Source organism: Drosophila hydei, unplaced genomic scaffold (assembly GCF_003285905.1).
Source record: "Drosophila hydei strain 15085-1641.00,03,60 unplaced genomic scaffold, DhydRS2 tig00000063-arrow-pilon, whole genome shotgun sequence".
NCBI classification, from domain to species: domain Eukaryota; kingdom Metazoa; phylum Arthropoda; class Insecta; order Diptera; family Drosophilidae; genus Drosophila; species Drosophila hydei.
In genome coordinates this window covers 2,071,381-2,084,197 of record NW_022045657.1, presented here as the reverse complement: position 1 = coordinate 2,084,197, position 12,817 = coordinate 2,071,381, and the positions used below count along the sequence as shown (strand labels likewise).

The window sequence follows — 12,817 nt, the reverse complement described above, 5'->3', positions numbered from 1 at the left end:
CTGACTAGACGTCGACAATTGCAGATTTTGAGCTAGCTAAATGAATAATTTTAATAGCAATAAACCACAAAATTGATGACTTTTTAATAAACGCATTGCGGCAAATAGTGAAATTCTATTTTTACCCGATATTAATGACCTTATGCGATTTTTCCTGAACTAAGCAGGATCGTAAAACGCTTTGTTTAAAGCAATAAATAACAATTATCAGTTCAATTTAGGAGTGCCAATTGTCATTTGATTTATAGAAAACATACAATATAATAGCATGCATATTTTGAAGGGTTTTCCTAATGTTGATGATATGGTAACACTGTTTACATAAGTAGGAAATTACATTGCAATAGATATGGTCACCCTTTTTACATAGTCTGTAAGCTGCAGGTTGTATTTTAAATTTATAGGTTTTTTAAATTGATTTCAATTCATTAATCAATCACAGTTTGATTTAATATCTCTTAAGAACTTACCTATTTATTTGTTTTGGTATCACTGATATCCAGTCAGGATCAGTTGGCTATTCTTGGTATCATATTCCTTTGTATTCGCACTTTGTCAGTAAAATTTGGTTTTCTTTTTTGAGTTGTGTGACAAATATCCTTTGTGTTTTGGTTCACTCGAAACGATCCTCGTCCGTTCACAGCGAGCATAAAACGGATACTGATTGCAATGCCAATTCGCTTGTTTTCTTCACACTTCATTCAAAGTGCCAAAACTCAAGCTCTAGTAGTTTCTACACACACACGCACACTCGCACACATCCGAGCACAATGTCGCCAACTGGCGACAGAAGAAATATATATGATAACTGTATTTATATATTAAGTAAATATTTATGTTAATAAACAGCGAATCAAAAGAACTGCGAACTGCGAACAGCAAAAACAGACCGCTTATTTGCTTTTAGAATTTAGCACTTGTTGCGAAATGAAAACCGTTTTTGAAACTGAACTCAACGCGCGGACTGAGGTCGCGCGCCAAACGAGCGAGAAAAAAATAAGATAAGCCGAAAGAGAACAACAATACCGACCTAGACCCAATCGGCAATCAACGATCATCGACGGCGGCTGCCGATTAGCGATGGCCGATTGCCGCGAGCGGTTAACCGATGACGCAGTTGCCGATAACAAACAGCGCTCAGCGACGACATGTTAGAATAAGCCGACGAAGAGGAAGAGCCCTATATAAACGGGTAACGAGCGTGGAAATTTTTATTTACCGCACGCTCTGCATGTTCGATTAATTTGCACATTTCCTTTACGATTTGCTTAGTTACAATTAGTTTAACTAATCTAGTTTATTGATTTGCCTTTAGCATATAAACCGGTTCTAGTCAGTTCTTCCTCTTATTCACTGATTTGACTTTCTTTTAATTTTTGTTGAGCACAAACAAAAAATAATAAAACAATCATATGATTTGATTAACATTTAATAACTAATTTACAAATTAAGCTTAAACTCGTTTTTAACCAAAAAAAAAATGGTGTCACGTTCACTTGGCACGAGCTCCATTTATCACGAGCTCCATTTATCACGAACTTTTGTTTTGGAGTCGACTACAAACAGATCCTTCAAGTTTGTCAAGAGAATACGTAATATTTGATCAAGCAAAGTTGTAACTTGTGCTGCGATCATAAAACTTTTATGGATTTACCAATTAAAACCCAACATACCCATAATGAGCTTTGTTATTCTTTGGATACTAAAGTTCTGAATATTTAAATGAATATTTCTGAATCTTATTGAAGTTTTTAATAGGTATTTATGCATAGCTCAGAGTTCTGGCGAATTGATTGGCATTTATTTTCTTTCTCGAAGAATAATCAGATTTTAATATCATAATATGTATGAGTAAATGATTGAGCTTGTATAAAAATAATATATTTTATCTCTTGATTAAGCTGATCTTAAGTTATAAGATTCAAGGCGCAGTGAATTCACAAAAAACCTCAAAAAGGACTATAATTTAATTTTCGTATAATATAATTCATATTCACTTACTGAACAGCTGTCCTACGTCTTTGCTCGCAATCTCTGTCACTATAAGCGATGCTTGTCCTTCAGAAAGGAAAGCAAGGTATTTCATATACCATAAATATGGTTTTAATTACAAAGGACTACAAGTATTTTTCTATTAATAATAGTTGTTGACACACCTTCAGCTGAGTTCGAGCATTTACATTCTTTTCCAGTTGCGAAATGAATAACTTATCGGATGTTTTTCATAACTCTACAAATACAAGCAGCGCTATCAAATTTATGCAATTTATGCTAATTACTTTTGACGATTTGATTTCGCCAACAACAGAACAAAAGTTAAGTGTAAATAAAGGCGACAAATGGGCAGGCTGGAAATTTTGGGGAGTTGGAGAGCAAAGCGAAAAATTGATATCGTGCGTTTAACCTTGTTATTGAACTCGCTGTCAACTGTTTTTTGTTTTTGCTTTTTTGCCTGTTGCCTGCTGAGATTTGCTCGCGATGTTTTTCGCAGCTTCCAACTAAGTGAGCCCTATTAAATGCGATAACATCATCAACAACAACAACAGCGCGCTAGGTGACAATATTTTGTCAAAAAAAAATATAATAATAATAACAATAACATTTTTTCTGTCGCTAATTTCATTAATTTACGTTGTGTTTATTTACCTCTGCAATTCGCATCTGCATTTCACATCATCATTATTTGCATATGTGTCAGTCGAAATGGATAAAGCTCATATCATGAATTAATATCGATTCGATTATGATTATAATATGTAAATATAAATTATATAAACTGACTCATAATTGAGAGCCTGAAAGAAAACATGCCAGAGTGCTCGACTGGGAGATACCCATAGCTTAATACATACATATGCACACATGTACACATACATTTACATACACAACCATACACATATACTAAGGGTCTGTTTCTTCTCAATAGAAAATTCTTTATTGAATCACTTTGGCATTTTGATACGACTCAGACCAGCATTGCAATTATGCTCAAGCTCAACTGAGCTTCTTCAAAAATATACTGAACGTTATGTATATTAATATTTTTAATATAGTTCAATTCAATCCAAACTCAACATTCGCTGATTATAGGTAAACAGTTCTACAAGATATTTTCAGATATCTGATATCTGTTATAGACGGAGGAGCATTGTTCCGTTTATTAAACATGAAGGCTTATAGACTATGTCTGCCTGCCTTTTGCTAGCATTTTTACGGAATCATTATACCCTATAAATCAAACCAAATCAAATTTTCAATGAATGTTGATTATATGGCAATTTATTGCAATCAAATTTACATAATATACATCAAATGTTTTAAGGTCAGCTAGTTGTGTAATTTACTTTTTGGGACGATAAGGTTTAGCTGCGTTTTCCTGCGGTTGTCATCCCAGTGGTGACTTTCGTCGTGATGTTCGGAAGTTTTCTACAATGTCGAACTGATCGCAGCCGTGGGAACTGCCGCCTTTGGCACCGGGATGTGGCAAGGGCAATTCCACAATGTACATATTTTGGGCCAAATTATCTAACTTTTTGTTAATGGCTGAAATCGAGAGGCTTACAAGGCTTAGATCAAAAAAGGCAGTGAACGCATTTACATATATAGTTGGGATTCCGTATAAAAGTTTTCTGCTTAGGTCTGGCATAGCCCGGCCCGTTGGCTCTATCTATTGGCTTATCAGCATCTTCCGGTTCTTCTACGTCACTTTGCGGAGAGGGTTTGCAAATAATGTTGGCATGCAACGTAGACACGCAGAGACAAAGATAGATCAAATAAGCAAAATATAATCGGCCTCTATTCATATTCAACTTTTAACAGCAAGTGGCGAGTGGTTGCCTATATCGTATACCATCGCATTAGTTTCGCTTTTCTTGTGTGCTATAAGCTAGTAAAGCCATCAAGTGTAACAAAACTAATTCATTTCATTATGCTGACGTAGGAAAGCGCTTCAAATTTAAATTTGTATTTCATAGCAAGAAGCTTTGTAACGTGCACGTAGGTATAACACGTAGGTATAACAATGGAAGTTATCGACTTGCCTCCGCAATCTTACTAGAAATGTGTATCATTGTGAATATAGAGTACGGCCACACTTTTACTGTTCGCGTCTAATTTATCTAGAAATGTGTGAAATTTGTTAATTTTCTTCGATTTACTAAAAAACAGAAATGCCGCCGACTATAAACAATTCGGCAGTCAATAGTGCCGCCGAAAAGCGACCACAGCGCCAAACAGAACGCAAGTAAGTATTAATAAACCATTTATGCCAACTCCACGACCTAACCTGTTTGCTTTGACTATGCCTAGATCTGAAATAATTTGCCGCGTTAAATACGGCAATAATCTACCGGATATACCATTCGATCTGAAGTTTCTGCAGTATCCTTTTGACAGCAATCGTTTTGTGCAGTATAATCCCACATCGCTGGAACGGAATTTCAAATACGATGTACTGACTGAACACGATTTGGGTGTCACAGTAGATCTTATCAATCGGGATCTATACCAGGCCGATCCCATGTCCCAATTGGATCCGGCAGATGAAAAACTGCTGGAAGAAGAGACATTGACACCAACAGATTCGGTGCGCTCTCGACAACATTCGCGCACTGTGTCCTGGTTGCGAAAATCCGAGTATATTTCTACTGAGCAAACGCGCTTCCAGCCGCAGAACCTGGAGAATATTGAGGCCAAGGTTGGCTACAATGTGAAAAAATCGTTGCGCGAGGAGACCCTATATCTGGATCGCGATGCTCAAATCAAGGCCATCGAAAAGACATTTAGTGATACCAAGAACGACATTACCAAGCACTACTCCAAGCCAAATGTGGTGCCGGTTGAGGTTCTACCCATATTCCCCGACTTTACCAATTGGAAGTATCCATGTGCTCAAGTCATCTTCGACAGCGATCCAGCACCACAGGGCAAAAATGTGCCCGCGCAGCTGGAGGAGATGTCGCAGGCCATGATTCGTGGTGTGATGGACGAGAGTGGAGAACAGTTTGTCGCCTACTTTCTGCCCACAGAGCCAACATTGGAAAAGCGTCGTACAGATTTCGTGGCCGGCGAACTCTACAAGGACGATGAGGAGTATGAATATAAAATTGCACGAGAATACAATTGGAATGTCAAGACAAAAGCATCCAAGGGCTATGAGGAGAATTACTTCTTTGTCATGCGACAAGATGGCATCTACTACAACGAGTTGGAGACACGTGTGCGTCTTAACAAGCGCCGCGTCAAAGTCGGCCAGCAACCCAACAACACGAAACTGGTGCGTATTGAAAGTATTTCAATGAACTTTTAAGTAATTCCTGTTTGGTGTATCTGTTTGGCTTTACAGGTGGTTAAGCATCGACCACTGGACGCAATGGAGCATCGCATGCAACGCTATCGAGAACGCCAGCTGGAGGTTCCTGGTGAAGAGGAGGAAGAGGAAGACGATGAAGAAATGGAAGTCGATGACCAGCAAATGCAGCCAGCGGCTGTGCAGGAAAAGCCAGCAGCAGAGAACACAGTCAAATCAAAGATTCCTTCTGATGATGTAGCACCTGCTGGCAACACCACACCTGTCCCAGATGCACAGCAGCAACGCGAACGACAGTCACGCTCCAGAACCCACTCTGGTGGCACTCGTTCGCGCACGCGTAGTGGCAGCGGCAGTGGCAGTGCAGCCAGCGGTTCGCGCAGTCGCAGCCGCTCTAGCTCGGCCAGCGGCTCTGCCTCACGTGCCAGCAGCCGATCCAAATCAGGAACACGCTCACCAAGTGGCTCACGTTCACGCTCTCAAACGCCAGCTGGCTCACATAAGTCCCGCAGTCGCAGTCGATCCAAATCGAAATCGCAATCAAAATCCAAATCCAAATCAAAGTCGCGCAGTCGTAGTCGCAGTGCATCCGGATCGCGTTCTGGCTCAGTCTCACACTCGCCAAGCCGCTCACGCAGCGCTACTCCTAGCGGCTCGGGCTCCAGCTCTGGCAGCGCTAGCGAAGAAGAATAAACTAAACGTAATCTTCTGCATGTAATTTACGAGTAATACACAAAATGTACACAAAATAAAAACAACAAATGAATTCGGAACACGATTACGTAGCGTCCATGAGAAAGTTACGGAAGAGCTCACCATCCGAGCTGGCTTGCTCTGTTTGCTGCGGCGAGTAGAGGCGCAAATTCTGCAACTGCTGGAGCGGGGAACTGCTACCATCAAAGTGTACGCCACTGTCCATGACAACCGGCTGTGGTTGCTGCGGCAGCTCAACACTGCAAATGCCCAACTTCTGGCAGCTCTCAACGACAATGTCATCAATCGTTTGCGAGAGCAACGCCTCCTGATCGCTGCCATTCATTTGAATGGCCGTATTACTTGCCGTATGCTCAGCCTGCACGGTGGCCACACTCGCATTGGACTCCAGCAACGCCTTGATCAGTTGTTCCGGTGTTTGTGGCTCCTCAGCGTTGGCGGCACATTTGTGTGTTCGCAACGAGACCTTGTAGCGAAATGTCTTCTGGCACAGCTCACACTTGTAGGGCATGACTCCAGTATGGATGCGTGTGTGCACCAGAAAGGAGACACGTTGCCGAAAGCATTTACCTATATGAAATAGTTTCGATAAGTTTGGCTGCTGCACTCGTAACTATCAGATAACCACTAAGCATGGACAGATATATGTATGAAGTATATGTAATATATATGGAAATGATATACACTAATCGTAATCTTGGTATAACCTACCGCAGACCTCGCACTTGAAGGGCTTCTCCCCGCTGTGGATGCGCTGATGATTGTGCAGCGTGGACAGCTCCTTGAAGGCACGTCCGCAAATGCCGCAAGCGTGCGGCTTCACCTCACTGTGGTAGAGTAAATGCTTGTGATAGGATTGCTGGAAGGTGAAGGTTCTGGCGCAGTACTGGCAGGTGTAGGGCATCTCTCCCGTGTGCAGACGCTTGTGCTTCTTCAAGAAATATTTGGTGGTGAACATTTTGGTGCACACATCGCACTCCCAGTTCTTGGGCGTGCTGCCGTACTCCGAACCAGGCGCTGCCTCCGTTGCAGCTGGCAACTCCTGCTTGAGCATGTAGATGGCACCACTCAGTGCATACGGCTGGGTGTTGTTCGCTGTGGCAGCGCTGCTGCCATTGCTCGAGGAAGCCTCCTTGTGCCGAATGCGATCGCAAATGCTTATTTTGGGCGTGGCATTAATGATGTGGCCATTGGTGGTGCTCGTATTGTTGTTTTGGTTAGTGTTGCTGTTGTTGTTATTGTTGATTTGATTGGCGCTGTTGGCGCTGCTGCTGGCACTGGCAATAGCGCCGACCGTGTGCAACACCTTGAGATGGACACGCAACGAACCCTTCATGCGAAACGTCTTAGAGCACAGGTGGCACTTGTAGGGCTCCTGCTGCTGTCCCAGCGTCGGCTCCGTTATCTCCGCATTCTCATGCACCAGCCGAAAGTGAATGTCACGCAGCTCCTCATTACGAAAATTAAACTCACAAATGTCACATCTGGCTGGAGGCGTGGCAGGCGGTGGAGTTGGTTGTTCGACGGGTTTGGCCCGCGACTTTTTGCCACGTCGCTTAGCAACTGCCGCAGCTGGAGGCGGACTAGCTGCAGCGGGGCAATTAGTCGGGGGAAGAATAGTTGAAGCAGCCTCTGATGCAGTGGGAGTGGCGACGGCTGGAGAAGCTGTAACTGGCGATGGGTCTATGTCAGGCTGACTCATCAGACTAGTGTGACTAAACAGATGTATGGTCAGCTTGTCCAGACCCAGGAAGAGCTCGGTGCAGTTGGGAAAGGGACAGGCCAAAGGTCCATTGGCCGCCTTGATCAGGCGCTGCTGCAGTGCGTCGATGCTATTGAAACTCGGCACCGCGCACAAGGGACACAATACGGACGTGGAGCACATGGCGCAAACACTTTTTACACACTGGGAAACTGGGAACACCTTTTCAATATGCAAACAAATCCTCAACCATTGCGCTGACCGACAAAAACTTGAAAAAAATCATTTTTTCTTTTGCCTATTGAGATATTTTCTAAAAATACTTGCAACGAAAATATTGAAAGAAAAATTGTGTGCCGACGGCGACGGCGACGACGTTCGTCTGGGCGATATCGAAAATAATGAAAAATATTGCGCTCCCAGGCCGGCGAGTATTGAAAAAGCCAGCCGAATTTTCGAAAACTACGAGCCGAACCGTTCCGAAAAGTGGCCCGCAGACAGCTGTCCGCTGCTTCCTCTTCCAAGTGTCTTCTGGTAACAACGCAAGACTCGTCGGCCAGTGGGCGGATCTAGTGCAACAGAGCTCTTGGCTCTTTGTTTTGATCTTGTCATTTAAATGATTCGTAATGGGGCAGCTGCCGCGCAGAGTCCACAGGCAAAAAAACAAATATTTCTAAAGAAAATTGAACAGTTTTTAAATGGGTCATAGCTAAAAGTGCTGAAAGGGTAGACTTGCGAAAGGCAAATATAAATATTATATTATATATATAATAATAATAATATATAATATATTATAATTATTATATTTTATATTATTATATTTTATAGGACATGCTCTATAAGAAGTAGTGGGTCAGCTAGAGGTGTCTTTAGTCTTTTTTTTTAAATAATTCTGGAGCAGCAATCACAGGTCTTTGACTCTGAGTTGCCCGTCCATCAGTCAGTTGCGTTTTAATGCCTTTTAAGATGTTACTGAGTGGAGAAAGGCAAAAATAAAATCTGACGTCCCTTTCTGCATGTGAATATATAAATTCCGTCCTTGAATGTATCAAAGAGCTCTTTTTCTTTTTAAATTATCTTAAGATTGTTTTATAGACACTTTAGAGCATAAGAAAACAATATGATTTGGGTTGCTTGCTGAACATTTAATTAGTTGAGTTACCTTAGTAATATTATTTAAACTGGGCGCCCAGTTCTAAAAGGTTTAGAGACAAGTTAAGAGTATGCTCGTAGCCGGCTCGTGCGCAAAAAGCTCTCAGTCAAGGGTATTCGGTAGCTGTGTAGAATTAAACTCTATTTATAATCAATTGCTATATACTACAGATATAGTATATATATATGTGCTGCTCTCTGGCTGCTTGTTGATTTTTGGTCAGCGCTTTGTTGTGAGCTTTTTTTATGGCTCTTCGTGTTTTCCTATTCGTGTTTCTCTTTGGCTGTCCGATTTGTAAACAGTTCATTGGCCAAAGCACGTGAGTGGAGGAAATAGTAACGGTAAAAGGAAAAGAGAATTGGAAAAAATTGCAGCGAATCATTTCTTCTTTTTAGCCGGAAAGTCCAGGGAGACGACGCTAATGTGCGCCGAGTTGGGCTCCTCCTTGCCCAAGCTCAACTCGGAGGCGGAGGAGCGTGCGCTGTAACCTGTTGAGAGAGGACAGTACAGTCAGTCGCTTCATAGTGACAACTGGCCACATACCTTTGACTGAGTAGCAGTCCAGCGAGGAGTACGACGTGGTCCTGGAGGACACGCGACTGCGCGCGGGCTTCAAGTGCTGCGGCAGCTTAATGCCCTTGTCCAGCATATAGGCTATTATTTCGGCACCATCCTGATCGCTATTGGTCATGTCGCACAGCAGATTTAGCACCTTTCTGTTCCGGTTCTCCAACTCCTGCAGATTGAGATCGCGTTCGAATAGCGACAGAAAGTCCGCACTTATGGCCTTCTGTTTGATTTCCTTGAGCAGAAATTGTATCTCGCGATTGGCTCGGTCAATTTTGGAGTTCTGCTCCTGCAGTTCCTTCTTTAGTTTTTGCAACGTTTCCGTATCGTCCAAGCACTTCTGCTTTTCGGCTTCGATATCCAGCATTAGGCGCTCCAGCTCCTGGTTTTGCTGCTCGATTTCATTTTCGTAAGCCTCCGCCTTGCAGCGCAACATCTTCAGCTTCTTGAGCTCCATGCAGTAGCTCTCCTGCACTTTCTGTAGCTCCTCCTCGGCGCGCTGTTCATCTGTGAAGAAGAGCAAACTATTATTTACTGTTGTATTTAAATGCTGGGAAATTCACTCTCAAGATAAAATAGCAATAGGAAGATCTAAGATCTACGATCTCCTTTCCATTCACATTTAAATTGCAAATTATTTACACTATTAAAGCCTCGGGTATTGGAATCTAAATACGAACCCTTTGAATTATCTTCGTAGGTTCTTAGATTCTTGCGGTAGTTGTCATTGGACTTATCAAATTGGCGCAGCGTATTCTCCAGACCGATCACCTCCTTCTCGGCCTTGAGCACCTTTTTATTAAGAGCATCGCCCTCGTCGGCGAGCAGCTGACGCTCCTGGGCATTTTCCACTTTCAGCTGAGTGGCCGTGATTATGGTGCCATCCTCGTTGACGCCCAGCAGCGCGGAGGTCAGCTCGAAGCGGGCGCGCAGCGCGTTGATGTGTTTCTTGCGTTCGCCGAGATCGGCGCGAAGCGTGCTCAGCTCCTCGTTGAGATGCTTTCGTTTCAGCAGTAAGATATCCTGCTGACTGCGCAGCTCCACAAAGCGATCCTTGATGATGCGCTGGAAGGCCAGGCGATGCTGATTCAGACTGTAGGTGCCCTTCTCACAGTTATCGATCACGCTCTGAATGTCGCAGCAGCGCATCTTGAGCAGACTTAGCTCCACCACGAACTCAGAATTTTCGTAGCGATTCATGCGCAGACGTTTGATGGTGCCCTCGCAGTAGACCTGCGCCTCCTTGATCTTAAACTTGACCACCTCCAGATCCTTGGCATCACTGTCGTAGACCCCAACCAAAGCGTTCATGCTATAGTTGAGCTTTTTGTTCTGCGCCTCAGTGGAGGCCAGACGACGTTGCAGCTTGCTCAGATACTGCTCCAGATCAGTGAGAATCTGAGCATTGCGCGCTTCCGTCTCCGGATCCGCGTTTTTGCCTCGCAAATCGGCTAGCTTACGCTCGCACTGCAAGTACTTGAAGGACATGTCGTAGTGTATTTCCGTCTGGCGCTTTATCTCAATCTCCACCTGCCGCTGGCTGCGAGTGACGGCCAGCAGCGTGGACTGGAGTGATCCATTTTGCACTATGATGGTCTTCTCCTCATCCTTCAGCTCGGCAATCTGGCGCTGGGTGCGGAAGAGCAGATCATTGCAGCGTTGCTGCTCCTTGTTGAGCAATTTGAACGCCTCCTCCTCGCCCTCCATCATCTCGTCCAGTATTTGCAGTCGCTGATTGGCATCGGTGTGCTTGTTCTCGATCGCCTTCAGGCGATCCTCAATTTTCTTCAGCGTCGTGGCGAAGTTCTCAATCTCTGCCAGCTTGTCATCACGTTGCTTGAGCAGCTTGCGATTGTCCAGACGCTGGGCGTGCACCATGTTCGACAGATTCTCCAGTTCGTGGCGCAACGAAACGATCTCGCGCTCCTTCAGCAGCGCAGAGTCGATCAGGCGCTGAATTTCATTCTTGGCATCGGATGTCTCTGTGTTCAATATCTCGATGCTTCGCTCAACCAGCCGATTATTCTCCTGAACGTCGTTCAGTTGCTCGTTGGCAACGAAATAGGCTTTGGCCATCGCGTCCGCCTTCTCCATCAGCCTGACGCACTCCGTCTCACCGTTCTGTATTTCCATTTCGCGCTGTGTCATCTGATTGACCGCCTGCTTCCATGTGTCCACCATCTGGCGTCGCTCCTGATGCGCTTCCCTATACAAGCTGGACGTACGCTCCAGATTCTTTTCCAGCGTGTTCTGCTCATCGTAGAGCAGGACGATCGCATTGCGACGCTTCTCGATGTCCGCCTGTAGTAACTGGCGGCGCGTGTTCAGCTCCTTTGCCCTCTGCTGATCATCCTGGTAGTATTTATCGATCAGCTGGTAGCCTTTGTTGCCATCCTCCATGGCATCGGCCCACTCGACCAGGCTCGACTTTGCCTTCTTGATGCGCTTGGTCAGATCATCGATTTCGCGCTTGTTTTTCGTAATTTTACCTGCAAATCAAGTAACAATGTGATATCATCTGAACGCCTCGATTGCGTCACTTACGTAATGTGTGCTCCGCGTATTCCGTGTACTCCGACAGCTCTTTTTCGTTCTTGCGCAAGTCCTCCTTCAGCTTGTTGCGCTCCAATATCACCAGCTGCGTGCGATGCGCCTCCTTCAGCACATCGTTCTTCACCGAATTGAAAAATGTCTGGCAGGGGATTTAGCTGAGGATTAACCGATCCGTAATATAGCTCGCCTCATCACTTACGATGTTCTGCTGGAGCGTGGCCTCAATGTTTCGCTTGTGCCGCTCGATGGTCTTGTCGCGCTCATCCAGCTCGCCGATGCGCTGCTGCAGATTGAATTTCTCTGCCCGCATGCCAACCATCTCCTGCAGGATGGCCAGATTCTGGGCATTCGCCATGGGTATATCGGCCTCCACGGTCCAACCCATGGAACGCATGGCCTCCAGCTTGAACTCGTCAAGCGAGGTGCTCTTCATGTCATCCGTTTTGTTCGCGGTGTCGCCCATTTTGGTATATATGAGTATATAACGCCGGATGTGCTATATATAGTACTATATCCAGCTGAGAGTTGATTACTTTGAAATTAATATTCGAAAAGCAAAACAACCTGATTCACTATGCCAACCGGGTTGTTACGTTTCTCTCCGTTGTTCCGAGCAACGTCTGTCGTTGACCAGTGCAAAACGGAAAACGGAAAACGGAAAACGAAAAAGTTGCCTTGGGCAGGCAAACAAAAGGGCTATGGGGTAGCTACTAGTCAGGTACACATACCCTAAGGTCTTTCAATGCTTATAAGTGGGGGTAGTTTAGACTAGGCGGCACACTGATTGGAGCAGTTGCTACCCGAAATTAACGCATATTTA

The 12,817-nt window shown here is 44.3% G+C and overlaps 4 protein-coding genes across 4 annotated transcripts; 1 reads left to right on the top strand and 3 right to left on the bottom strand.

Annotated features, from left to right (window-relative positions):
• Window positions 1–3,328: 3,328 nt before the first annotated feature.
• Window positions 3,329–3,840, bottom strand: LOC111604894. Its single transcript, XM_023323134.2, has 2 exons — window positions 3,599–3,840; window positions 3,329–3,543 (listed from the first exon to the last, which is right to left on the bottom strand). The coding sequence occupies exons 1-2, from the start codon at window positions 3,801–3,803 to the stop codon at window positions 3,386–3,388; spliced, it is 363 nt and encodes a 120-aa protein (XP_023178902.1). The 5' UTR covers window positions 3,804–3,840; the 3' UTR covers window positions 3,329–3,385.
• Window positions 3,841–4,049: 209 nt separating this feature from the next.
• On the top strand, window positions 4,050–6,070 carry LOC111604877 (RNA polymerase II-associated factor 1 homolog). Its single transcript, XM_023323114.2, has 3 exons — window positions 4,050–4,243; window positions 4,309–5,275; window positions 5,345–6,070. Exons 1-3 carry the CDS (start codon window positions 4,170–4,172, stop codon window positions 5,999–6,001), a joined length of 1,698 nt encoding a protein of 565 aa, XP_023178882.2. The 5' UTR covers window positions 4,050–4,169; the 3' UTR covers window positions 6,002–6,070.
• LOC111604878 (zinc finger protein 628) lies at window positions 6,067–8,041 on the bottom strand. The gene is made up of 2 exons (XM_023323115.2): window positions 6,734–8,041; window positions 6,067–6,592 (listed from the first exon to the last, which is right to left on the bottom strand). The coding sequence occupies exons 1-2, from the start codon at window positions 7,905–7,907 to the stop codon at window positions 6,087–6,089; spliced, it is 1,680 nt and encodes a 559-aa protein (XP_023178883.2). The 5' UTR covers window positions 7,908–8,041; the 3' UTR covers window positions 6,067–6,086.
• An 813-nt stretch (window positions 8,042–8,854) lies between these two features.
• LOC111604891 (coiled-coil domain-containing protein 39) lies at window positions 8,855–12,538 on the bottom strand. Its single transcript, XM_023323130.2, has 5 exons — window positions 12,197–12,538; window positions 11,989–12,136; window positions 10,125–11,933; window positions 9,421–9,951; window positions 8,855–9,365 (listed from the first exon to the last, which is right to left on the bottom strand). The coding sequence occupies exons 1-5, from the start codon at window positions 12,458–12,460 to the stop codon at window positions 9,256–9,258; spliced, it is 2,862 nt and encodes a 953-aa protein (XP_023178898.1). The 5' UTR covers window positions 12,461–12,538; the 3' UTR covers window positions 8,855–9,255.
• Window positions 12,539–12,817: the final 279 nt, after the last annotated feature.

Bases quoted from the DNA above. Each gene is read 5' to 3' on its own strand.
- LOC111604894 (XM_023323134.2), bottom strand. From the start codon at position 3,803: ATGAATAGAGGCCGATTATATTTTGCTTATTTGATCTATCTTTGTCTC. The intron at 3,544-3,598 runs GTAAATGCGTTC...TCTCGATTTCAG, and splicing joins ACGGAATCCCAACTATATAT to CCATTAACAAAAAGTTAGAT.
- LOC111604877 (XM_023323114.2), top strand. From the start codon at position 4,170: ATGCCGCCGACTATAAACAATTCGGCAGTCAATAGTGCCGCCGAAAAG. The intron at 4,244-4,308 runs GTAAGTATTAAT...GACTATGCCTAG, and splicing joins CAGCGCCAAACAGAACGCAA to ATCTGAAATAATTTGCCGCG. The intron at 5,276-5,344 runs GTGCGTATTGAA...TTGGCTTTACAG, and splicing joins AACCCAACAACACGAAACTG to GTGGTTAAGCATCGACCACT.
- LOC111604878 (XM_023323115.2), bottom strand. From the start codon at position 7,907: ATGTGCTCCACGTCCGTATTGTGTCCCTTGTGCGCGGTGCCGAGTTTC. The intron at 6,593-6,733 runs GTAGGTTATACC...TATTTCATATAG, and splicing joins CTTCAAGTGCGAGGTCTGCG to GTAAATGCTTTCGGCAACGT.
- LOC111604891 (XM_023323130.2), bottom strand. From the start codon at position 12,460: ATGGGCGACACCGCGAACAAAACGGATGACATGAAGAGCACCTCGCTT. The intron at 12,137-12,196 runs GTAAGTGATGAG...ATCCCCTGCCAG, and splicing joins CCACGCTCCAGCAGAACATC to ACATTTTTCAATTCGGTGAA. The intron at 11,934-11,988 runs GTAAGTGACGCA...CTTGATTTGCAG, and splicing joins ATACGCGGAGCACACATTAC to GTAAAATTACGAAAAACAAG.